Source organism: Mustelus asterias, unplaced genomic scaffold, assembly GCF_964213995.1.
Source record: "Mustelus asterias unplaced genomic scaffold, sMusAst1.hap1.1 HAP1_SCAFFOLD_847, whole genome shotgun sequence".
NCBI classification, from domain to species: Eukaryota; Metazoa; Chordata; class Chondrichthyes; order Carcharhiniformes; family Triakidae; genus Mustelus; species Mustelus asterias.
The window spans coordinates 68,806-95,611 of record NW_027590793.1 but is presented as its reverse complement, the minus strand read 5'-3'; the positions used below and the strand labels follow the sequence as shown (position 1 = coordinate 95,611).

Sequence of the window (26,806 nt, the reverse complement as noted above, 5' to 3'; positions counted from 1 at the left end):
CCAGGATGGGGCCGTTAACCTGGGCCTGTTCCCGGGAGGGAGAAGCCCCGCAGCTGCAAACCAGGGAGCTGACAATGATTCTGAAGGGTTTGCGGATCCACAAAGTGTTTCCAAATCCTCCCAGCCACCGCCTAACGCTGACTCCGCTTCTCCGGGACAAACAAGCGCCAAGGACAGCAATGACACTGCGCATGCTCCACATCACAATGCCCGGGGGCTGATTGACGGAAGCTCCGGACCAATAGGAAGAGGGAGCGGGGCTGGAGGACCGAGCGGGAGCGGCAGGTCCTCCAACCAATCGGAGTGAATGAGGGGCGGGACCTGAGGCATGCGCAGTGCGGGTAATGGCGACGGACGGTTTAGAAAATTGAACAACATCAACGATCTCCCTCTGTTAAGACCCGAGAATGAAGCCCAGCAGGACCCGAGAATGAAGCCCAGCAGGACCCGAGAATGAAGCCCAGCAGGACCCGAGGACTCATCAGCCCACAGCTCCAACAGTTTGCTGAGGACCACTTCCCTGGGAATTGTGCTTTTTCAGAGTTCATCCCACACTTCTGTTTTCTGATTTCCAGCTGTTTCTGAGTTTTAACTGTATCCTCTATTGTGAACACAGAGGCAAAATACTTGTTCAATTCATCTCCCAGCTCCTCATTTTTCATCATCAATTCCTGGACTCACTTTCTATTAGACAGTTAAGAAATGAGGTCGAGCAAGTGACTGAAGTGTCAGTCAGGGAGCACTATTGGGAGCACCAATAGTTTCAAAATAGTTCTGGAAACAGATAGGACAGGTCCACAGGTCAAGGCCTTAAACTGGAGCGGGGCCACTTTTGTGGGCATTAGGCAGGATCGAGCAGATGTCGATGAGGTGAGTTTGTTTGAAGGGAAAGGAATGACTGGCAATTGGGAGGCTTTGAAAGTGTGATATCAAGAGTCCAGGGGCAGTATATTCCTGTTAAGATGAAGGGAAAGAATGGTAAATTTAGGGATCTCTGGCAGACAAGGGACATTGAGGCTCTGGTCAGGTAAAAGAAGTAAGAAGTTTAACAACACCAGGTTAAAGTCCAACAGGTTTATTTGGTAGCAAAAGCCACACCTTTTGCCAGCAAATAAACCTGTTGGACTTTAACCTGGTGTTGTTAAACTTCTTACTGTGTTTACCCCAGTCCAACGCCGGCATCTCCACATCAGGTAAAAGAAGGAAGCAGACATTGGGTTTCGGCAATCGGGGACAAGTGAATCACTCTGACTATAAAAAGTGTAAGAAAATACTGAAGAGGGAAATCAGGAGGACAAAAAGAGGGTATGATATGGATCTGGCAGGTAAGATTAAAGAAAATTCCAAGAGGTTCTATGGCTATATTAAGAGTAAAAAGGTGGCTAGAGAGAGGAGATCCCCTTAAAAATCAGTATGGCCATCTGTGTGTGGAGCCACAGGAGATGGGTGAGATTTTTAATGAATACTTCTCCTCTGTGTTTACTGCGGAGAGCACCATGGGTGCTAAAGAAATAAGGGAAACAAGTGGTGATGTCTTGGGCACACGCGCCATGTTACTTGGGAGGAGGTATCTGCAGCCTTATAAAAGCAAATTACTGCGGATGCAGGAGTTTGAAACCAAGAGAGAAAATGCTGGAAAATCTCAGCAGGTCTGGCAGCATCTGTAAGGAGAGAAAAGAGCTGATGTTTCTTGTCTAGATGACCCTTTGTCAAAGCTCTGAAACATCAGTTATTTTCTCTCCATACAGATGCTGCCAGACCTGCTGAGAATGGGGAGAGAGTGTGTGGGATGGAGATTTCCAGCTTTTGGGGAATGAGAGAGGAAAGAATGTTCCATAGAAATTGTCTGTTCTGAATTTCTATCCTGTACTGACACTGATGACTTTCGTAAACTCATTTTACAGGATATTGAAAGAGGAATCACAGGCTGAAATCTCAAACTTCACGTCTAGATCTGACAGAGTCATATTCCTTGGGACCTCAATACCATCGAACTTTGAATCCAGAAGGAGAAATGATTGTCCAGTCTGTCGATTTGAAAAGATTTGAAATGTCAGTGTGAGTGAAAAAGCATCAACACACTGACACACTTGAGTGAGAGTGTTCCAATGCACTGACTAAAGAGCTTTAACCAGTTACACAGTCTGAATAAATATCACACCATTCACAGCGGGGAGAGACTGTAATCTTGTTCTGTGTGTGGACGAAGTTTCAACGAATTGTTCACTCAAGAGAGAGGTAAGGACACCTGCACCATGGAGAAACCATGGAAATGTGTGGATTGTGGGAAGGGATACAGATACCCATCCCTGCTGGAAGATCATCGGCGCAGCCACACTGGGGAGAGGCCGTTCATCTGCTCTCAGTGTGGGAAGGGATTCACTCGGGTATCCAACCTGCAATCACACCAGCTACGTCACACAGGGGAGAGGCCATTCACCTGCTCGCAGTGTGGGGAGGGATTCACTCGGTTATCCAACCTGCAGTCACACCAGCGAGTTCACACTGGGGAGAGGCCATTCACCTGCTCTCAATGTGGGCAGGGATTCATTCAGTCATCCAGCCTGCTGACACACCAGCGAGTTCACACTGGAGAGAGACCATTCACCTGCTCTCAGTGTGGGAAGGGATTCACTCGATCATCCCACCTGCAGAGACACCAGCGAGTTCACACTGGGGAGAGGCCGTTCACCTGCTCTCAGTGTGGAGAGGGATTCACTCGGTCATTCAGCCTGCAGAGACACCAACGAGTTCACACTGGGGAGAGGCCATTCACCTGTTCTCAGTGTGGGAAGGGATTCATGAACTCATCCAACCTGCGGACGCACGAACGAGTTCACACTGGGGAAAGACCGTTCATCTGCTCTCACTGTGGGCAAGAATTCACTCAGTCAGCCGACCTGCAGAGACACCAGCGCCGTCACACAGGGGAGAGGCCGTTCACCTGCTCTCAGTGTGGGAAGGGATTCATTCGGTCATCCCACCTGCAGATACACCAGCGAGTTCATACTGGGGAGAGACCATTCATCTGCTCTCAGTGTGGGAAGGGATTTACGAACTCATCTGACCTGCAGACACACCAGCGAGTTCACACAGGGGAGAGGCCATTCACCTGCTCTCAGTGTGGAAAGCGTTTCAGAGTTTCATCGGAGCTGCTGAGACACCAGCAAGTTCACGAGTGATGACAGTGGTTGGATTCTGCTGTTATTGTCTCTGCTCTCAGTTGCCTCCAGGACTGCATTTTGTTCATTCTCACAGTTGGTCAATGGGAAGGGTCAGAGGGTTTCTTTGTGCTGGACTGGCTGGTCTCAGCCTCCAGTGGGCTGATGCTCTTTGAGTCTTTTTGTGAATACCTGGTTTCAAATGTCACAAGGATCACAGAGTGACAGGGTGTTAGGAAGTTTCGAGCTATTTAGTCAGAAGAAAACAGAGGTTGGCAGTGCAAAGGTACATTTCTGACTGGAGGGCTGTGACAAGTGACATTCCTCAGGGATCAGTGCTGGGACTTTTGATGTTTGTAATATATATAAATGATTTGGAGGAAAATGTAACTGGTTTGATTGGTAAGTTTGTGGATGACACAAAGGTTGGTGGAATTGTGGATAGCGATGGGGACTGGCAGAGGATACAGCAGGATATAGATCAGTTGGAGACTTGGGCGGAGAGATGGCAGATGAAGTTTAGTCTGGACAAATGTGAGGTAATGCATTTTGGAAGGTCTAATACAGATGGGAAACATACAGTAAATGGCAGAACCCTTAAGAGTATTGATAGGCAGAGGGATCTGGGTGTACAGGTACACAGGTCACTGAAAGTGGCAATGCAGGTGGAGAAGATAATCAAGAAGGCATATGGCATGCTTGCCTTCATCGGCCGGGGCATTGAGTTTAAAAATTGATAAGTCATGTTGCAGCTTTATAGACCGCACTTGGAATCTAGTGTTCAATTCTGGTCACCACACTACCAGAAGGATGTGGAGACTTTGGAGAGGGTATGGAAAATATTTATCAGGATGTTGCCTGGTGTGGAGGGCATTAGCTATGAGGAGAAGTTGGAGAAACTTGGTTTGTTCTCACTGGAACAACGGAGGTTGAGGAGGGCAACCTGATAGAAGTCTACAAGATTATGAGGGGCATGGACAGAGTGGATAATCAGAAGCTTTTTCCCAGGGTGGAAGAGTCAATTCCCAGGGGCATAGGTTTAAGGTGTGAGTGGCAAGGTTTAAAGGAGATGTACAAGGCAGGTTTTTTACACAGAGGGTGGTGGGTGCCTGGAACTCGTTGCCGGGGAAGGTAGTGGAAGCAGATACGATAGTGACTTTAAGATGTGTCTTGACAAATATATGAATAGCATAGGAATAGAGGGATATGGTCCCCGGAAAGGTAGGGGGTTTTAGTTCAGACGGGCAGCATGGTTGCTACAGGCTTGGAGGGCCAAAGGGCTTGTTTCTGTGCTGTAATTTTATAGAGAATAGAATAGAATCCCTCCAGTACAGAAGGAGGCCATTCAGCCCATCGAGTCTGTACTGACCACAATCCCACCCAGGCCCTACTCCCGCAACCTCACACATTTACCTTGCTAATCCCCCTGACACTAGGATCAGTTTAGTATGGCCAATCAACCTAACCTGCACATCTTTGGACATTTATTGGTGAAACTAACAATGCAATAACACGAAGGGCCGATAGTTAACAGTGCTATAAAACAGGTGGATGTGATCATCAACCGAGCCCAATTCCCTAAACCTTTCTCATATAGACTTTCACCCGTGCCCTCCTGGCGACCCCACAACATCTCCATCTCCCGTGGTCCAGCGCCACATCAACGCGTCCCCCCAGGATGCACATCAGAACTGGAGGCAGCCAGCTGCACTCCGCACCCATTTTCCTGTGATGCCCCTGGCAGGCGTCTGCTGGAGAGCTGGGACCCAGAGGGGTCCAGCCGTCTTTCTGGTGATATGGATGTATCCTTGCCTTGCCGTTCACCCTGCTGCTCTTGAGATGCACCGGTGTCAGGAAAGGGGGAGTCGGAAATCGCTGCATCCCATCGGCCGGAATCCCCCGGGTGGAAGGCCCCAGCACCGTCCCCAGGCCCCCCTCCTCCCTCGAGGCGCCAATGGACCCCTGGGTCACTCCGTGGGACGGTGAAGCTGACTCGGGGGAGGGAGTGGTGATTGGGAAATTCTGCAGGGGTGGTGATTGAGGAGGGGGTTAGTGGGGGGGGAGCTCTGCAGGAGTCCTGATGGGGGAGGGAGCTGGTTGTCGGAGAAACTCTGCAGGGGTGGTGATCGGGGAGGGGGCGAGAGGGGGAACTCTGCAGGGATGCTGATTGGGAGGAGGGGTTGGTGATTTGGGGGAAACGCTACAGATGAGGAGATTGGCGGGGCGATTTCTGTGGGGAGTGGGGCATGTCCACTGAAGATGGAAACTGGGAGGATGGAGCGCATGCACAATGACACCCCTCCAGATCAGCAGCTGGCTTCCCCAGCAAGTTTAGGTTCCTCCCCTTCCTCCTGCAGTGAGGATTATATTGTGACTGTTTTTGACTAAGTGCCACAAGATTGCTTTTTTAAATTTGCCAAGAAACGAGTTTGAAACTTTTCTCACTCATTCAGCACTTCGAATTTTTTTCATGAAATTCCACCCGATGTCTTTTGGTTCTAAACCAATGGAAACAGACATGCATTTTATCAAAACCTCTCAAAAGTTTGAATATCTCTATTAAATCTCTCCTTAACCTTTCCTGCTCTATAGAGTGCAATTCCAGCTTCTCTAATCTCTCCATGTGAATTATCCATCCTGAGGTCCCCAGTATCACAGATGCCCATCTTCAGCCAATTCGATTCACTTCAAGGGATATCAATAAACAGCTGAAGGCGATGGATAAGGAAAAATCCAAACTGGCCAACTGCCCTCCAATGTCTCTCGTCTCGATCATCAGCAAAATGAAGGAAGATGTTGTTGCCAACGGTGCGATCAAGCAGCATTTATACAGCAATAACCTGCTCACTGATGCTCATTTTGGGTTCCACCGAGGACCACTCACCTCCTGCCTCATTTACAGCCTTTGTCCAAACATGGACAAAAGAGTTGAACTGGGTGATGTTGGAGTGATTGCCATTGACATCAAGGCAGCATTTGACTGTGCGTGGCATCAAGCAACCCGATTAACATTGAAGTCAATGGGAATCGGGGAAACTCTCCACCGGCGAGAGCCACATCCCGCACAGAGGAGGATGATCGCGGTTGTTGGAGGCCAATCATCTCAGCCCTAGGGTAGTGTCCGAGGCCCATCCATCCTCAGTTGCTCCACCAATGACCTTCCCCCCCCATCATAAAGTCGAAAGCGGAGCTGTTCATTGATAATTGCAGTATTCATGGCTGAGAATGATACCAGGGATGAGGATTTTGTTTTATTCTTTCAGGGGATGTGAATGGCTGGCAAGGCCAACATTCATTGTGCATCACTAATTGCCCTTGTGAAGAAAGTGAGCCAATTTCTTGAATCGCTGCAATCCATCTGGTGTAGGTATACCCACAACGCTGTTAGGGAGTTCCAGGAATTTGATGCAGTGACAGAGAAGGAATGGTGATTGATTTTCAAGTCAGAATGGTATGTGATGTGGAGTACAATTTGCAGATGGTGGCATTCCCATACGCTGGCTGCACTTGTTTTTCAAGTGGTAGAAGTTAGGGTTTGGAACATGCTGTGAAAACAGCCTTGGTGATTTCTTGCAGTGCATCTAATCTGTGGGATACACTGCCACCATTGTGGGCTAATGGTGTAGAGTGAATGTTTAAGGTGGTATTTGAGATGCTGATCAGGCGAGCTACTTTGTCCTGGATAGGATCTACAAAATTGTTGCAGATACACTCATCCAGGTAGGGAATATTCCACCTGACTCCTGATTTATACCTTGTGAATCATGGCAAGCCTTTGGGGAGTCATTAAGTGAGTAACCTGCCACAAAACTCCCAACCTCTGACCTGCTCTTGTAACCACAGTATTTAAATGACTGGTCAATGGTAACCCCAAAGTTATTGCTGGTGGGACATTCACTGATGGTAATGCCATTGAATATCAAGGGAAGATGGTTAGATTTTCTTGCTGGAAATAGATATTTCCTGATAATTATGTGGTGTCAGTATGAATTGACAATCAGTTCCAACCTGAATGTTGTCCTGGTCCTGCGCTGCATGCAGGCAGCTTCAGTATTCAGAGTTGTGAATGGTCATATACACTGCAATCATCAGTGAACATCCCTGTTTCCCACCCTGCGGTGGGGAGATGGTAATTAATGAAGCAGCTGAAAATGATTAGGCCCAGGAGACATGAGGAACAACAAAATATATTTATATAGCGCCTTAAAGTAATAAAACATCCAAGGAGCATTGTAAAATAAAGTATGATATTGAGCCACAACGAAGATATTAGGTTAGATGACCAAAGGTTTGGTCTCAAAGTGGTAGATTTTAAGGGGTGTCTTCAAGGAGTAAAGCGAGGTGGAGAGTTGGAGACGTGTAGGGATGGTATTCCAGAGGTTGGAGCCTAAGCAACTGAAGGTAGAGCTTGCAATGGTGAAGCAAGGTTAGGGACAAACTAAAGACCAGAATTAGAGCAGTGTCATATATTGAGGGTTGTGGGGCTGATAGGAGATTATAGATATTGGGACAGGCAAGGTCATGGAGTGATTTGAAACCAAGGATGAGAATTTTAATATTAAGTTGTTGCTTTACTGGGTGGATCATCGTGCACAAGGGTGATAGTGGAATAACACTTAATGTGAGTTTAAACATGGCCAGCAGAGTTTTAGATGAACCCTGCAGTGACCTTTGCAGTGATGACTGACCTCCAACAACCACAGCCATCCTCGTCTGTACCTGGTATATCCCCAACCGGCGGAGAGTTCCCCCCCCCCCCCCCCCCGTCCAACTCCCACCGATTCCAACCCTGTGTAGGTCCCTTTCTGCCACACTCAGTCAAATGATGTCTTGATGGATTTTCTTTGTTTTTTTTTGTTTTGTTTTGTTTAAAGAAAACAAAATTTTCTTTGTTCTTCGTTCCGTCTGGAACATCCCAAATGCCCATCCAATTTCCTTTTTAATTGTTTATTGTCTCCACTTCCTCCACCCTCGTAGGCAGCGAGTTTCAGGTCATTACCATTCGCTGCATCAGAATATTCTTCCTCACATCCGCGCCCCCCCCCCCCACTCCCCCCCCCCACCCCCCGCACTGCCCCCCCCCCCCCCCCCCCTTACATTCTGACCCAAAACAAGAAATCTGTGTCCCCCCTCGTCCTTGTCCCATCAGCGAATGGGAACAGCTTTTCTTTGTCCACCTTATCTAAACCTGTCAGAATCTTGTCCACCTCTATCAAATCTTCCTTCAACGTACTTTGCTCCAAGGGGAACAACCCCAGCCTGACATTGACAATAAAGAACAAACTAACAGAATATGTTAGGGCAGCACGGTAGCACAGTGGTTAGCACTGCTGCTTCACAGCTCCAGGGTCCCGGGTTCGATTCCCGGCTCGGGTCACTGTCTGTGAGGAGTTTGCACATTCTCCTCGTGTCTGCGTGGGTTTCCTCCGGGTGCTCCGGTTTCCTCCCACAGTCCAAAGATGTGCGGGTTAGGTTGATTGGCCAGGTTAAAAAAAAATTGCCCCTTAGAGTCCTGAGATGCGTAGGTTAGAGGGATTAGTGGGTAAATATGTGGGGGTAGGGCCTGGGTGGGATTGTGGTCGGTGCAGACTCGATGGGCCGAATGGCCTCCTTCTGCACTGTAGGGTTTCTATTTCTATGATTTCTATGTTAATACCTGAAATTAAATGGGAATGTTTAATTTCTGTTTTAAAGATATTGTGAATATATTGTCCTGGACAATAAAGGAATCAGCTATAACTGAGCAAGAAGAAGACATTTCAATGTGGAATTGAGTGGAATATTCTCTCTGGATTTAAACAATGGAGGAACTACAAACATGGAAGAAAATAAATTTCAAAATGTGAACTCTGTACAGACTGTTTTCAAAATAGAACTTGAAAATTCACAAATGAACAGCAATGAAGACTCTCCTTTTGCAGGAGGAACTTTGGACTATAATTATTGTAAAAAGAAAACTTTCAGAAAAGACTGCAAGCAGTAATTTCCATCTTCAGTGGACTGAGATTCCTGGACATGGAACCCAGCAGTGTGCTGTTACCAAGCTGGACTTGTGAATGTGAAGTGGACAATGGAGGGATTATTATGTCTGTTGCAGGTTATAAGATAGATCAACATAGGAAAACAGTGGATTTAGGAACAGGAGGAGGCCATTTGGCCCTTCGAGCCTGCTCCACCATTCAATAAGATCATGGCTGTTGTTAAGATATACAGCATGTTGTATATTGTAATATTCTAAATGGGATATTATGTAGGTGATACGTTTTCATTTCTTCCTGTTTTTGTTCCAAAAATCTAATTTCATAATTCCTATGTTTTGGAAATATGAATTAGTTGCAAGAATTGCTTTTAAAAAATGGAAAACCTGGGTTGAGAATCTGATGAAAACACCCTCAGGGAATTCGCAGTCACAAAGCATGGCCCGTGTTGGTTTAAGAAGTCAAAACTCGAGAGGTAAGAACTGTAAAAGGTCAGCTGGATCTTTTAGCTGGAGACATTGGGTCTGACAATTATTGTACTGTTTTTGTTTGGTGAATTCTTCATGCAGAGCTCAGGAAAAAGGTTTAGTTTTGAAGCGAAATATCTGTCGGACATTCCACCTGGTCTCTGTTACCATGGGGATATGTGATTCAGGGTGGAGCCTTGGTTAGAATTAGACCATAAGATATAGGAGCAGAATTAGGCAATTCGGCCCATCGAATCTGCTGTGCCATTCGATCATGGCTGATAAATCTCAATCCCATTCTCCTGCCTTTTCCCCGTAACCTTTTGAGTCCTTTCCAATCAATGACCTGGTTCCACAGATAGACAGCGGACAGTCTGCAGTTAGCTTGGAAGCCACCAGTTGTGGGATCAGGAGCTGTGAACCAGCTGTGAGACTAGAAGCTGAGAGGACCATTAGAAACCAGGGGTGTTTCCAACATTTAAATCCCTCAGCAAGAATGCAGTGAAGCCCATGTTTGGACTGAGGAGTCCACAGTTTGAGAGCTTAAAGGAAAATTGGAGACTTGTTTAGTGAAAAGATAATGGATGGACTCCCATAAACTCTTGGAGCTTGGAGAATATCTGGAGTACTGGGGAGAATTAAAGTGAATTGAGAGCTTTGACATACCTTTGGGATGGTCCTAGGAACAGAAGTGAATGAAACTTCAAGATATCATTAAGTATAAAGAAACTCTTGGGGTGAGGTAAAAAAATAGAACTAGGTTTATATCATAAATCTTTATTGACTGTAGTATTCAATTTGTCGTGTTATCTTTTTAAATTTTATTTAAACATACGGTAAAGTTTGTTTTTGTTTAACAATGTGGAATCTTGTGATGTAATTCTTTCAGTTAATCACTGGGTGTTCGAATTTCTCTGCAAACGTTAACAGTCCTGACCGGGATCGCAAAAATTCACACAGTGTTTCAAAACAAATCGAAGAAAAAGATGGTTTTTCTTCTTCAGTCCAAACGTTACACATGAAGAAACCCTCTTCTGGTATCTCCAATAATTTGTTGCTTCGAGCAATTCTTTTCATGGAACAATCAGATAATTGATGACTGAAAATGGAACTAATTGTATCCCTTTAAAGCAGGAGGGCGATCGCCCGGCACAGAGGGGAATTTGGGATTTCTCCCATAGACCAATTGACAGGGATTCTACCCTCCAACCACCTGAAGTGAATTCTTTACATGAATCATCCGTGCCAGTGCAGTTATCAACTTGCAGTTTGGCTGATCAGAAAATGCTTTGTTGCTGATTTTCCTTGTGTTAGGAAGTGACAGTGCCAAGGCCAGATCTTGTTTCCTCCTTGATCGGGATGTAACCCGTGTCCACATCGCCACTTCATTCTTCCACTGGTTGTATGGTTCAGACTCCGAGAGCATCAGCAGGTAATCAGACCCTGACAATTCCCACTGCCTTTCAGTCATTTCTCACAAAAGCTGCTGGGATTGGAAGCTTCTGTCTGAATTATACTTTCTTTTAGTTTCCAACCTTCACCATGAGACAAGCATTTTCTGTTACCATGTTATAATCCTGACAGCCTTGGGGTGGAGTCAATCTTTATTTGGTCTAGATTTGTTCACAGAATCAAACATTACAGGTTCAACTCTGACTCCAAGCTATATTAGTGAGTCCCACTTTTTACCTGCTCATTATAACTATCTAATCAATACCCTCCATCTGAATAAACTTCACCTCCATTGATATAATTAACAGCCACAGTCAGAGCACCGGAAAGGTCACTAATGGGTGTGACTGCCATGGTGTCTCAGCAGCTTGGGTGAACAAGTGAATCCTTTCCCACACACTGAGCAGGTGAATGGTCTCAGTTTGGAAACTAAGGGAAAATAAAATTTCAGGCAGAAGCTTCCAATCTGGTAGGTTTTATGAGAAATCGCTGAAAGTGAGTGGGAATGATCAGGGTCTCTCCCCAGTGTGAATTCCCTGATGTTTCAGTAGGTCAGATGATGTTCTAAACCTCTTTGCACAGTGAGAGCGCCTGACATTTCAGTCATCCTCAGTGTGAATGCGCTGGTCGACCCTCAGGTAGGCTCAGGTTTTAAAGCAGCTCCCACAGTCAGAGCATTGAACAGGTTTCTTATTGGGGGAGGAGCCTCAGTATTCCAGCAGACTGGATGATTGACTGAGTCACTTCCCACACACACATCAGATGAATGGCCTTTCCCCAGTGTGTAATCGTTTGTGTCTCAGCAGACTAGATAATTGAGTGAATCCCTTCCCACACTCGGAGCAGATGAATGGCCTCGGCCCAGTGTGAATGGGTTGGTGTGTCAGCGGGAGGGATGAGTGAGTGAATCCCTTCCCACACTCTGAGCAGGGGAACAGCCCCTCACCCGTGTGAAATCGCTGGTGGTTCTGCAGGGTAGATGACTGAGTGAATCCCTTTCCACACACACAACAGGTGAATGGTCTCTCCCCATTGTGAACCCGCTGGTGTGTCAGCAGGGCAGACGAATCGCTGAATTTCTTCCCACACTCAGAGCAGGTGAATGGCCTCTCCCTGATGTGAAGTCGCTGGTGATTCCTCAGGGTGGATGAATCACGAAATCCCCTTCCAAACTCAGAGCAGGTGAACGGTGTCTCCACAGTGTGGCTGCATCGAAGGGTTTCCAGCTTCGAGGGACAATTGAATCCCTTCCCACAGTCCCTACATTTCCATGGTCTGAGTGTCTTTGTACATCTCCAGGTTCAGATGAAGGTTTGACCCCACAGATGACACATACATGGTCTCTCTCCTCACTGTGAATCCTTCAATCTTTTCCAGGCTGTGTAACTGGTTAAAGCTCTTTCCACAGTCAGTTCACTGGAATACTCTCACTCGAGTGTCTGTGTCTCAGTGATTTTCCAGTCACACTGATGTTTAAACAGTTTGAAGGGACAGACAAACATTTTCCATTCTAGTTTCAAATGCCGATGGTATTCAGATCCTGAATAATTGGGTGACTCTGTCAGATCCTAACGTCATGTTTGTTGAGATTTGTGTCTGTAAATTCTCCCCTTCTAATAGCCTGTGAAAGAAATTCACAAAAATCATTGCTGTCAGTACAGGATAAAAACTCAGAACAGACAATTCTAGTTTCTGTGGAACATTCTTTCCTCTCATTCTTGAAAATTTGTAAATCTCCATCCCAAACACTCTCCCTCCATTCTCACTTTGCTGGACCTGAAATAGACATTGTCCTGAGGGTGCTGATTCATCCTAATCGACAGATCCGTGCTGACTGTTTCATGTACTGGACACATATTCCTGAAATCTTGTGTCTTAGCATATAAAAAATTTGCATATTTAGTGAACTAAAAATGTAAGCAATATTCAGCACTCTATTACATGATTAGAGATACAGATGGGTGCGGAAGAACTTGACTTGGGGAGCAAGCAATCATGTTCTGGAACTCACTAACGATGAGAGTGGTGGAAGTGGAGATGACCAGTGATTTCAAAATAAAATTGGTTGGGCACTTGAAGGAATGAAACTTACTGGGGAACAGGGATATCGAGGAAAAATGGCACTGAGTGGATTCCCCGACAGAGACTTGGCACGGACTCAAGCAGCTGAATTGATTTATCTTGTGCTCTGCTGACTCTGACTGGAAAATATACAGTGTAGTTACAATACTATTCTGGAATTAAACAACATCAACTGTAATACAAATCCATAAATTATATACCCATTATGCACCATATAGTAAGGAGTATCACAACACCTGGTTAAAGTCCAACAGGTTTATTTGGAATCACAAGCTTTCAGAGCACTGCCCCTTCATCAGGTGAGAAGGAGCAGTGCTCTGAAAGCTCGTGATTCCAAATGAACCTGTTGGATTTTAACCAGGTGTTGTGAGACTTCTTACTGTGCCCACCCCAGTCCAACACCGGCATCTCCACATCATCTGCACCATATAACAACACCAGACATATCAATGTTGTTACGATCCTCATGGTCACCTTATAATAAGCAAATTCCCACAAATCCCAATAGAATAAACTAAAAGACAATGTTTCATTTAAAAAAAATTTTACTTTAAAAATTAATCTAAAATTAACATCACTGAATCATGCATTAAGAAACAGTATTTGAACAGACAAGATAAATTACACATTAAAAAGCTCAGACAATAAAAACAGGTTCCACAAAATTACAAACATTTCCCCCTCAGTATATTTGGCTCTAATTCCAGTTCCAGAGAATTTCTCTGTCTCTGTATTTCCCAGGGGGGGAAAGAAAGTGTTTTCCTCACAGATGTTGTCCAGAGGATGAAGTTTGAGTCTGTGTGTGAAGTTTGAGTCTGTGGTGAAGTTGGAGTCTGTGTGTGAAGTTTGAGTCTGTGGTGAAGTTTGAGTCTGTGGTGAAGTTTGAGTCTGTGGTGAAGTTTGAGTCTGTGTGTGAAGTTTGAGTCTGTGTGTGAAGTTTGAGTCTGTGGTGAAGGTGGAGTCTGTGTGTGAAGTTTGAGTCTGTGTGTGAAGTTGGAGTCTGTGGTGAAGTTTGAGTCTGTGTGTGAAGTTTGAGTCTGTGTGTGAAGTTTGAGTCTGTGTGTGAAGTTTGAGGCTGTGTGTGAAGTTTGAGTCTGTGTGTGAAGTTTGAGTCTGTGTGTGAAGTTTGAGTCTGTGTGTGAAGTTTGAGTCTGTGGTGAAGTTTGAGTCTGTGTGTGAAGTTTGAGTCTGTGGTGAAGTTTGAGTCTGTGTGTGAAGTTTGAGTCTGTGTGTGAAGTTTGAGTCTGTGTGTGAAGTTTGAGTCTGTGTGTGAAGTTTGAGTCTGTGTGTGAAGTTTGAGTCTGTGGTGAAGTTTGAGTCTGTGTGTGAAGTTTGAGTCTGTGTGTGAAGTTTGAGTCTGTGTGTGAAGTTTGAGTCTGTGGTGAAGTTTGAGTCTGTGTGTGAAGTTGGAGTCTGTGGTGAAGTTTGAGTCTGTGTGTGAAGTTTGAGTCTGTGTGTGAAGTTTGATTCTGTGTGTGAAGTTTGAGTCTGTGGTGAAGCTACAAACAGAAGCTGTTCTGTTTCAAATCAAACTGCGGGACTTGGAAGAATTTGATGGGAAGAGATTTTGCAAAGTCCCCTCCCCCACTCCCTCAGCTGGCAGCCCAGCACGCAGGCGCAGAGAGCGCTGCTGAGCCGAGCTGTCCGGAGCAGGCGCAGAGAGCGCTGCTGAGCCGAGCTGTCCGGAGCAGGCGCAGTGCGGCTGCCGCCAGCGGTCGCTCTCGATCTCTTTTTGGAGCAGCAGCCGCCGTAGAGAGAGGGGGGAGGGGGAGATCACCGAGCGGCTTCTCGCTCTGGCCGGAGCCGCCAGCCGGTTGCCTGGAAACCTTGGCTCGAGGAGATGGCAGGGGGCGGGGGAATCAATGGGAGGGGGCGGGGCTCCCATGTCTGCGCGCCCGGGCCTGCGCACTGGAACTCCAGGACGTCACATCGGTACAGACTTATTCCTATTGGCTAATTCAGGCTAGGTTCCATTGTGACGTCACAATGCGGAAGTTGGCCAACGAGGTTCAGAGTGAAACTCCCGCTTCTCGACAACATCTGGGAGGAAATCAATGTTTCCCCCTTTCCATTTCTTTCCTCATTCTGGGAGAAATTGAGGACTTGCAGCAACTGAAGGGAAAGGAAGTGAATCCAGGGAGGCTGCAGACTCTGAAAACGTTACAGACGAACATCGGAATTAGGAGCAAGACTAGGCCCAGGTATCTTTTTCTCTCTCAAAGACATTGACATCCTTTAGCTCCCTCACTTTGACACGTTTATATAGCTGGCGAATAGGATGGCCTCTTACCCAATGTTCATAATTCAAGGGGGAGTTTTCTCAGGAGAGGGCTAACATTTTAATGAACAGTAAATTTGTATGGGAGAGAGATATGTTTAATGTAGTTACATGGTATATACTATGTTATTTACGATTCCCTATTTCTTGTCTTAAAATATATAGCAGTGTATCAACATTATCTATTTTCAGTGATGGAAACATTACAACATAGAATAGGCAACTCAGATCCATGCCAACTCTCTGTGGAGCAATTCAGTCAGTCCCATTCCCTCTCTATATCCCCATTCCCCTGTGTTTCATGTCACAATGGAATGGATGAGAGTTCCAAAGGAGCTGAGACTGGAGTAGAGTTGATCAATGGCACTGAGGTGGAAATAGGCGGTCTTGATGATGATGTGGCTGGAAGCTCAACTTGGGGTGAAATATTTTACCATGGTTGTAAACAGTTTGCTTCAGCCTCAGACAGTTGCCAGGAAGAAGGAGAGAGTTGCTGGCGAGGGAGTGAGTTTGTAGTGGGGACTGAAGACAATGGGTTCAGTCTTCCCAGTGTTTATATGAAAGAAATTTCTGTTCTTTTAGTACTGGATGTCAGATAAGTCGGGATGGTGTGTGAGTTGGAGAGGAACTTGAAGGTGATGGTGTTCCCATCTATTTGCTACCCTGGTCCTTCTAGGTGGGTGGAGGTTGAGGGTTTGGGAAACTTTCTGTTAAAGTTCCAATTGAGTTGTCAATGTACAAAATCCCTCTCCTTCACCCTGACCTCTCCTTCTTCTCTCTGTCTTCTCTCTGTGTCCAGAGTCTTGTGTCCAGACCGTGTGGCAGATTTCCTGCCCTGAAGGATATCAGTGAACCCGCTGGGTTTTTATGACAATCCAGCAGTTTTCATGATTACTTTTTCCGAGTGCCAGCCCCACAAATGACCAGATTCATTCAGCTCAATTTCACAAACTGCCTTTGTGTTTTTGTGGGTTCTCTCTCACTTCCTTTTTTCTGTTTTAAATCAATTTCACAGGGCTTTAGAAGAGGAGGATTTGCAGTTGGGAAACTGAAACCAAATATTATATCAAAACCTGATGGAGTTAGCCAATTTGTTGTAACCTGAATATCATTGTGTTTTGAACATGGGAGGAAATAGCACAGTTCACAGTGAAGAGAAACTGTACACGTGTTCTGTGTGTGGACAAGACTTCAACCAATCATCCAGCCTTTCGGAACATAATTGCAGTCACAACAGGGAGAAGCTGTGGAAATGTGGGGACTGTGGGAAGGGATTCAATTACCCTTCCCAGCTGGAGATTCATCGGCGCAGTCACAGTGGAGAGAGACCATTCACCTGCTCCCAGTGTGGGAGGGGATTCACTCAGTCAAACAGCTTACATATACACCAGAGAACTCACACTGACGAGAGACCATTCAACTGCTCCCAGTGTGGGAAAGGATTCAGTGCCTCATCCCATCTGCTGAAACATCGGCGAATCCACACTGGGGAAAGGCCGTTCACCTGCTCTGTGTGTGGGAAGGGATTCACTCAGTCTTCCAACCTCGCATTACACCAGCGAATTCACACTGGGGAGAGGCCATGCACTTGCTCCCAGTGTGGGAAGAGATTTCCTCAGTCAGCCACCCCCTTCACACACCAGCGGATTCACACTGATGAGAGACCTTTTAAATGTCCAGACTGTGGGAAATGCTTTAAAAATTCTGTAAATCTGCACTACCATCAACGTGTTCACACTGATGAGAAACCATTCAGGTGCTCTCACTGTGGGACTGGGTTCAAGCAATCATGTCAACTCACTGTACACCAGCGCACTCACACTGGGGAGAGACCGTTCACCTGCTCCCAGTGTGGGAATGGATTTGCTCACTCATCCACTCTGCTGACACACCAGCGAATTCACACCGGGGAGAAGCCGTTCACTTGTTCCAAGTGTGGAAAGGTATTCAGTCAGTCATCCAATCTGCTGAATCACCAGCGAGTTCACAAGTAACTGTTGTGATTGGATTTTGCTGTTTTCGTGTTCAGACTGAATCATGTACCTTTGGGTCTGTTTCTGCTGAATTGAAAAGTGACTCCAGCTCTGTTATAGGTGTTGATATAATTGGTCTTAGAAGGGGAGGATTTGGGGTCAGGAAACTTGCACAAAACATCAGGTCAGGATTGGATGGAATTGCACAATGTATTGTAACCTGAACAGCAGAGAATTTTGAACATGGAAGGAAATAGCACCATTTTAATGATCTAAAAGTCATGAGATTTGAGGAAGATTCCAGTCGATTGCAAAATAGCAAATGTAACTCCTTTATTCAAAAAAAGGAGGGAGGCAAAAAGGAAACTAAAGGCCACTTAATCTAAAACCTGATGTCGGGAAAATATTAAAGCTTTATTAAAGATATCATGAGAATGAGAAAAATTCAGACAACCAGAGAGAGTCAGCACGGTTTGAGAAAGGGAATTCATATTCAACCTATTTATTGGAGTTCTTTGAAGGAGTCACATATACTTTGGATAAAGGGGGTCGGTTCGCTCAGTTGGCCGGGTGGCTGGTTTGTGATGCACAGCGACACCAACAGCACGGTTTCAATTCTCGTGCCAACCAAGGTTATTCACGAAGGTGCCGTCTCCTCAATCTTGCCACTCACCTGAGGTGTGGTGATCCAAGATGATGAAAGGTATGGATAAAGCAGACGTGGAACGGATGCTTCCTTTTCTGGGGCATTCTAAGACGAGAGGTCATAGCCTTAGGATAAGGGGCAGCAAAGTTAAAACAGAGTTGAGGAGAAACTGCTTCTCCCAAAGGGTTGTGAATCTGTGGAATTCGCTGTCCCAAAGGGTGGTGGATGCTGGGACAGTGAGTAAATTTGAGGAGGAGTTGGACAGATTTTTAATTGGTAATGGGTTGAAGGGTTATGGGGAGAAGGCAGGAAAATGGGGATGAGGAGGTTATCAGCCATGATCGAATGGCGGAACAGACTCAAATGGTCTAATTCTGCTCCTATATCTTATGAATTTATGATCCTCAGGTTAAGTGACCACCAGTCAGCTCTCCCTCTCAAGGGGACATCTGGGAGATGGTGACTTTATATATTGGATAATAGGGCAGCAAAGGTGAATGTACTGTACTTAGATTTCCAAAATGCATTTGATAAGCTGCCACATCAAAGCTTAATGTGAAAAATAGAATCTCTCAGTGTGGGGGTAATATGGCATGGAAAGAAGATTAGCGAGCTAACGGGAAACAGTTGGCACACATGGATCTTTATCTGGTTGACAGGATGTGACGAGTGATGTGCCAAAGCGATCAGAACTGGGACCTCTACTTTTAACAATTTATATAAATGACTTGGATGCAAGCATGGTCGCTAAATTTGCTGAGGACACAAAGGTAGAAAAGTAAGTGTGAAGAGGATGTAAGGAGGCCACAAAGGGATGTAGATAAGTTCAGCTAGTGGGCAAAGATTTGGCAAATGGAGTATAACGTGGGCAAATGTGGAATTATCAATTTTGGCAGAAATTCCTGCCAAATTTAAAAAACACATTAAATATTGAGAGATTGCAGAGCTCTGAGATTCAGAGGTGTCCTAATACATGAATCACAAAAGGCTGGAATGCAGTTACAGCAAGTAATGAGGAAAGTTAATAGAATGTCATTGTTTATTGTGAGGAAATTGGTTACAAAAGGAGTGAGTTTATGTTTCAGTCATACAGGACACTGGTGAGACCACATCTGGAGTGTTGTTAAAGTATGGAACTCCTTATTTAAGGAAAATGTAAATGCATTGGAAGCAGTTCAGAGAATGTCTACCAGACTAATACCAGAAATTGGCAGGTTGTCTTATGAGGAAAGATTGGAGAATCTGGGCTTGTTCACTGGAGTTTAGAAGAGTAAGAGGGGCCTTGATTGAAGCCTTTTAAGTTTCTGAGGGTTATTGACTGGGTTGATGTGGAAAGGATGTTTTTTTTCTTGCAGGAGAATTTTGAACAAGGAGACACTGTTTAAAAATGTGTTTAAGACAGAGGTGGGGAGAAGTGTTTTCTTTCAGAGGATCATGGATCTTTGGAACTCTCTTTCTCAAAAGGCAGAGGAAGCAGAATCTTGGAATATTTTGAAGAAGAGCAAGATGGTCTCCTGATTAACAAGGAGATGGAAGATTATTGGTGAGAGTAGTGGGCAGGAGTGTGGGGTTGAGTTCACAATGAGATCAGCCATGATCTTATTGAATGGTGGAACAGCTCGAGGGGCCGAGTGGCCTCCTTCTGTTCCTAATTATTATGTTCGAATGGGTCTGTTTCCATTGCTGTTAATAAACAACAGTCCATTTATAGATGTTAATATTGTGGATAATAGTCAAATAAATTGACTTAGTGTTAAACACACGGCCTTTTTAATATCTTCAACACAGGTTCGTCCAATTTTGTGCGGGTTAGGTTGATTGGCCGTGGTAAAATTGACCTTAGTGTCAGTGGTAATAGCAGGGTCATTAAATGGGGTTACGGGAATAGGGCCTGGGTGGGATTGTGCTTGGTGCAGACTGGATGGGCTGAATGGCCTCCTTCTGCACTGTAGGGATTCTATGATTCTAGTCTTGTAATAGAACATTGTAACTATGTTAATATATTTCCAGGCATCGTTATTCCAATAGAGAAGGAGTCCATGTCAACTCCTTATAGAGCAATCCAGTCAGACCCATTGCCCCTCCATCTACCCATTCTCCTGCAAGATTATTTCCTTCAAGTGCGCATCCAGTTTCATTTTGAAATCTTTAATTGCTTTCACTGCCACCAGATCCATGGGCACCCAGTTCCAGATCATGATCACTTGCTGCACCCACCACATCTCCAACCAAGTAATGAGTGCTGCATATTACACACATTTGAACAGGAAGTGATGAGCATGGATTGGTTAACCAACATGAATTGGCACCTTTAGGAGAATTGGGAGGGTGTATTGTGGGATACAGCAGGGTAAGAATAGTGGGAAAAAGTAAAGAATTTTCTCTAAAAACTGGAATTGTCTTTTCTGAATTTCTAAGTTGCACTGACAGTGATGAATTTTGGAAATTCGTTTTACAGGATATCAGAAGAGGATTTCCAGACAGAACATAGAACATAGAACAGTACAGCACAGAACAGGCCCTTTGGCCCACGATGTTGTGCCGAGCTTTATCTGAAGAATCTCAGAAATCTCAAAACAAACACTCATGGTGATCTGACAGATTAACTCCATTCATCGGGACCTGGACAACATCAGCCTTTGGAATCTACAAAGAGAAATATTTGTCTGTTCTTCTGCTTCAAGAGATTTCAACCATAAATGTGATTGGAAAAGCATGGACGCACATAGATCGGAGTGAGAGCGTTCCAGTGAACTGACTGTGGAAAAAAACTCAAACACAGCTTGAAAAGACAGCACCAGTCACATTGGGGTGAGACCGTTCGGGTGTTTTGTTGTGGATGAGGCTTTAGCTGACTGTCAAACTGGGAGAGACACATGGACACCAGCACCATGGAGAAGCCGTAGAAATGTGGAGACTGTGGTAAAGGATTCAATTTCTCACACCAACTGGAAACTCATCGATGTAATCACACTGGGGAGAGGCCATTCACTTGTTTGGAGTGTGGGAAGGGATTTGCTCATTCATCCTCCCTGCAGACACACAAACGAGTTCACACAGGGGAGTGGCCATTCACCTGCCCCGAGTGCGGGAAAGGATTCACAAGTTCATCCCACCTGCAGACACACAAGCGAGTTCACAGCGGGGAGAAGCCATTCACCTGCTCCGATTGTGGGAAGGGATTCAGTGAATCCTCCAACTTGCTGATGCACCAGCGAGGTCACACCGGGGAGAAATGGTTCACGTGTTCAGAGTGTGGGAAGGGATTCACTCAGTTATCCCACCTGCAGACACACGAGCGAGTTCACACCGGGGAGAGGCCATTCATCTGCCCTGAGTGTGGGAAAGGATTCAGTAATTCATCCAACCTGCAGAGGCACCAGCGAATTCACACCAGGGAGAGACCGTTCAGCTGCTCCGAGTGTGGGAAGGGATTCACTGATTCATCCTATCTGCTGATACATCAGCGAGTTCACACTGGGGAGAGGCCGTTCACCTGCTCCGAGTGTGGGAAGCGTTTCCCTTATGCATCAAATCTGCAGAAACATCGACGATTGCACACTGGGGAGAGACCATTCACCTGCCCAAATTGTGGGAAAACATTCACTCAGTCATCCCACCTGCAGACACACCAGCGAGTTCACACCGGAGAGAGACCATTCACCTGCTCTCAGTGTGAGAAAGGATTCAGTAATTCATCCAACCTGCGGGCACACCAGCGAGTTCACACTGGGGAGAGACTGTTTACCTGCTCTGACTGTGGGAAAGGACTCACTCAGTCATCAAAGCTGCTGAGACACCGGCGAGTTCACAAGTGATGACAGGGGTTGGATTCTGCTGTTCTTGCTGCTGTTAATCACACCCAGGACTGAACCATGTTCATTCTGACAGTTGGTGAAGTGGGAGGGTCGGAGGGTTTCTTTCTGCTGGACTGGACAGTCTCACAACTTTACCTCCAGTGGGCTGATGCTCTTTGAGCGAGGGCACATTTCCACTGAAATGATCCACAAAAGCTGATGAAGGACATTTATTTTATCCTGGATAGTAAATAGTGTTTTTCCTCCCACTACAGGTAGATCTAAAATAAATACATTTGTCTCTGTTCCAGTGAGTCTACAGCACAGGGCCAGGCCAGTCGGCTCAATTGGTCTGTGTCAGTATTTATGCTCCACATGAGCCTCCACCCACCCCCCTCCATCTCCCCCCATCAGCATATCCTTCTATTCCTCTCTCCCTCATGTATGTATCCAGCTTCCCCTTCAATGTATCCATGCTGTTCACCTCAACCACTCGCTGTGGTGGTGAGTTCCACATTCTCACCACTCGCTGGGTAAAGAGGTTTCTCACTGAAATCACCATTGGATTATTGAACCCCTTCATAATCTTAAAGATTTCCATCAGGTCACCCTTCAGTCTTCTCTTTTCTAGAGAAAAGCCGCCCATCATTCAAAATGTGTCAAATTTAGACTCAACCTTTAACAATGATTTTGATGCAGGGACTGAGTGTAATATATACAATATTGTGGAGAACAAGAAAAAATTACATTTCTATAGCACCTCTCACAACCACCGGGTGTCAGATGAACATGTGAATCAGGAGCCTGTTCTGCCATTCAACATAATCATGGCTGATCTAATTGAAACCTCAACTCCACATTCCCACCTCCCCCTGATAACCTTTCACCACCTTGTTTATCTGGAATCTATCGAACTCTGCCTTTGTCCTGAAGCCTTATACAGTGAATGAAGTTCTGTGAATTGTAGTGACTGTGCTAATGGAGGAAACTGCAGGCCTGGGTAATCAAATTTAGTTTTAAAATTCAATCATTTTCATACCATATTCATTGCTATAAGTAACAAGGTCAAGGAAGCCATTTTAAACTCAAAACATGTGGCTTCTAACAGTCTGTTCACCTTCTGTCACTGTCTTTATTTGCTACAAATTGATTTTATATTAAAACCCAGTCATGAAACAGATTCAGTAATGAACCTTGATTAAGATATCGTTCGTGACTCAGTGTAATAGACAATTACATCATAAAGGCTAGATCTTTATTTTAAAATATTAACACTGAATCACCTGAAATGTTTCCAGAAACCGCAGAGCCGGCAGAAATTGTTTAAAGGAAGAAATTATTCTCTAATTTTGATAAGCTACAGGATATCATATTCTTCCAAAGTCCAGCTGAAGAATAAGGTTCAGTCTGGTCAGGATTAGTAAGGAAGAAAGCTGTTGTCTTTCTACAAACTGTCTTTTTGAACTAGTCTATCTTGTAGTAACCAAGTATATTAATTAAAGATTACTGTATTAATTAGCTGGCGGTCAGCAATAGATGATTGGAGAAGTCGTGAGATTTAATTGAGTTACAATTAATAAATCAATCAAGAATCAGTCACTGTTTTTAAATTTATCTATTAGTGTCACATGTCGGCTTATCGTAAAAGCTGAGTTTTATTTGCTGTAAAAATTATAATCTGAATTGCTGTGTATGTGAAGAATGTGCAATGATGATAAATGTATTTTCAAGAGAGAACTTCAAGCTCTGATTTGTCTCAGAATTTGAAATTGTCTGAGTACCTGATTGTATAGAATCAGATAAAGGGTTAGTGTGAAACTGTGCAATTGTATTCCTGTCTAAGATAATGAGAGAAGGTGGTGTCAGTAATTGGGGATCCGGTTAAATTAATCTGGTCACCAAATTGACCAAGTGTCACGTCACAATCAGGCCAACTCTGATGTCAGGTAATGGTCACTTTGGGGATAAAAGGGGCAGATGGGGTACTTGGGTTGACATCTCATCCTAAAGGCAGCAGCTCTAATAATGCAGCACTCCCTCAGTGCTGGCACTTTGAATGTTGGCCTCAGGTCAATGGACTTGGATTGGAAAGAACAATCTTCAGATTCAGAGTGAAGATTTGATTTATTATCGTCACATGTATTAACATACAGTGAAAAGTATTGTTTCTTGCACGCTATACAAAGCATACCGTTTATAGAGAAGGAAACGAGAGAGTGCAGAATGTAGTGTTACAGTCATAGCTAGGATGTGGAGAAAGATTAACTTAATGCAGGGTAAGTCCATTCAAAAGTCTGATGGCAGCAGGGAAGAAGCTGTTCTTGAGTCAGTTGGTATGTGTCCTCAGACTTTTGTATCTTTTTCCCAACAGAAGAAGATGGAAGAGCGAATGTCCAGGTTGTGTGGGGTCCTTAATTATGCTGGTTGCTTTTCCAAGGCAGCGGGAAGTGTAGACAGAGTCAATGGATGGGAGGCTGGATTGTGTGATGGACTGGGCTTTGTTCATGACCCTTGGTAGTTTCTTGTGGAAGAGTGTGATCCACTGTGCCGTGGCTGATACAATAGACAATACAAAGTTAGAAAGGGAAAGGTATTCTTCACCTCCAGTGCTTCAATGTAAAAATAACAACCTCATACAAAAACAGGTATTGAATGCACAAACGTTGAAGAGTTTGTTGAAAGCTACAAGTTTCAGGTTCCCACTTGAGCCTGGGGCACCTTTCTGTCTCTATTGCTTGTGTCAATGCCAGCCAGGCAACGGAGCTAAGAGCTGAATTTAGCTGAGAATAATGGGGCCTGTGCCCCAGTTGGGAAACTGCCCTGGGCGTCGCACTAATAGAGAGACAGGAAGGTGCTGGAGGACTGACTGGGAAATGGGCCTCCAGCCAATCGGGGCAGGAGACGGGGCGATTGGGGCAGATGGTGACGGAACCCCTGGGGTTCAGTCCATGTGCCCAAAGTGTGGAGTCACAGTAACAGGTGCAGAGGAGCTGGAGAGAAACCATTTGGGCCCAGAGCATTGTGAACATCCTTTTAATCTATAGAATTGGGATTCGGGGTGTCCATTAACCCTTTATTCTCTTTTCCTAAACTCTGAAATGATTCCCAGTGATAACCCTTATTGGTGACAGTGGTTAGATTTTATTCAGTATCAATAAGAGCTGACACAGTCTGATGTCTGAGCAGTCGTATCAAAGTGCAGCAGCATTACCATTACACTCTGGGTAGAAGCAGCATCTCCATGTAAATACTCCCTGGTTGCCTCCCACAGTGCAAAGATGTACAGGTTAGGCAGATTGACCAATGCTAAATTGCCCCGTAAATGTCCCAGGATGTTATGGTTAGGGGGATTAGTGGGGTAAATGCGTGGGGTTTTGGGGCTAGGGCGGGGAGGGGTGTGTCTGGGGAAGATGCTCTGACAGAGAGTCGGTGCAGACTCGATGGGCCAAATGGCCTCCTTTTGCATAGTAGGGATTCTATGATTACCATAATTACCACAATCAGTTCCAGACAGGAAACTTAAACCTGCTGTTTCACTCTCAGTCAGGAACAGATCCCAGTTTTACACCAATCTCTGATCTGACAGTATGTTTCCAGCATTCAGTGTTGTTCTTCCTGACTCTAAACACAGTTGTAAAGGAGCCTCTGTTCCGTGCCGAGGAGCTCTGAACCATGGAAGAGAACAGCTGGGACACATTTCTTACACACCTCAGGTTTAACCCACACATTTAGTCCTCAATGTGATCAACAGCAGCAATAACAGAGAACTCCAACCTCTGCACTCACTTGTGAATTTGCTGGTGTGTCAGCAGGTTAGAAGATTGAGTGAATCCCTTCCCACACATGGAGCAGGTGAATGGTCTCTCCACAGTGTGAGTGCGCTGGTGTTTCAATAGATGAGATGAACAAGTAAATCTTTTCTCACACTCGGAGCAGGTGAATGGCCTCTCTCCGCTGTGAACTCGCCGGTGTGTCAGCAGTGCGGCTGATCGAGTGAATCCCTTCCCACACTCGGAGCAGGTGAACGGCCTCTCTCCAGTGTGAGTGCGTCGATGTCTCAGCAGATTATCACTGTTTTTAAAGCTCTCCTCACAGTCAGGACATTTAAAAGCTCTTGCATCAGAGTGAGTACGCTGGTGTCTCGACAGGTTGGATGAATTAATGAACCCCTTCCCACCCATGGAGCAGGTGAACGGCCTCTCCCCAGTGTGAGTGCGCTGGTGTACAGTGAATTCAGATGATTTCCTGAACCCAGTCCCGCAGTGAGAGCACCTGAATGGCCTCTGGTCAGTGTGAACACGTTGATGGGACATCAGGTCCCCAGAACTTTTATAGCCCTTCCCGCAGTCTGGGCATTTAAAAGGTCTCAGGTCAGTGTGAACTTGCTGGTGTTGCAGCAGGTTGGATGACTCTCTGAATCCCTTGCCACACATGGAGCAGGTGAATGGCCTCTCCCCAGTGTGAGTGCGCTGATGGATTTCCAGCTGGGACAGCCATTTGAATCCCTTCCCACAATCCTCACATTTCCACGGTTTCTCCATGGTGCCGATGTGCCTCTCCAGGTTGATGATCAGTTGAAAGCTCATCCACACACAGACAACACGTGTACAGTTTCTCCCCAATGTGAATGGTGTGATGTTTTTTTCAGGCTGTGTAACTGGTTAAAGGTCTTTCCAGTCAGTTCACTGGAACACCTTCACTCGGGTGTGTGTGTGTGTGTGTCTCGGTGCTTTCCCAATCACACTGATGTTTGAAATCTTTTCCCACAGACAGAACAGAAATCCTTTCTCCTTCCACATTCATATCCCGATGCCTCAAATAGCTCCGTCAGATCTTGACGTGATGTTAGGTTTGAGTTTCCTCTCCTTCCAATATCCTGGAAAAGGAGTTTACAAATGTCATCACGGTAAATCCAGGATAGAAATTCAGAACAGACAATTCCATTTTCTGTGGAACATTTTTGTTCCCCATC

At 45.3% G+C, this 26,806-nt stretch overlaps 2 protein-coding genes across 2 annotated transcripts in view; both read left to right on the top strand.

Annotated features, from left to right (window-relative positions):
- The first annotated feature begins 328 nt into the window (after positions 1 to 328).
- On the top strand, positions 329 to 3,351 carry LOC144487529 (uncharacterized). The gene is made up of 2 exons (XM_078205613.1): positions 329 to 870; positions 1,905 to 3,351. The coding sequence occupies exon 2, from the start codon at positions 2,256 to 2,258 to the stop codon at positions 3,180 to 3,182; it is 927 nt and encodes a 308-aa protein (XP_078061739.1). The 5' UTR covers positions 329 to 870; positions 1,905 to 2,255; the 3' UTR covers positions 3,183 to 3,351.
- Positions 3,352 to 5,420: 2,069 nt separating this feature from the next.
- LOC144487530 (uncharacterized) overlaps positions 5,421 to 26,806 on the top strand; it is a 64,742-nt gene continuing 43,356 nt past the window's right edge. The window contains exons 1-4 of the mRNA XM_078205616.1: positions 5,421 to 5,486; positions 9,709 to 9,785; positions 17,175 to 17,361; positions 21,049 to 21,851. Of these exons, the coding sequence (XP_078061742.1) occupies positions 5,421 to 5,486; positions 9,709 to 9,785; positions 17,175 to 17,361; positions 21,049 to 21,851 (1,133 nt within the window). The remainder of the gene's footprint in view (positions 5,487 to 9,708; positions 9,786 to 17,174; positions 17,362 to 21,048; positions 21,852 to 26,806) is intronic.

What these genes read in the sequence shown, in the direction of transcription:
- LOC144487529 (XM_078205613.1), top strand. Translation starts at nt 2,256, where the DNA reads ATGGAGAAACCATGGAAATGTGTGGATTGTGGGAAGGGATACAGATAC.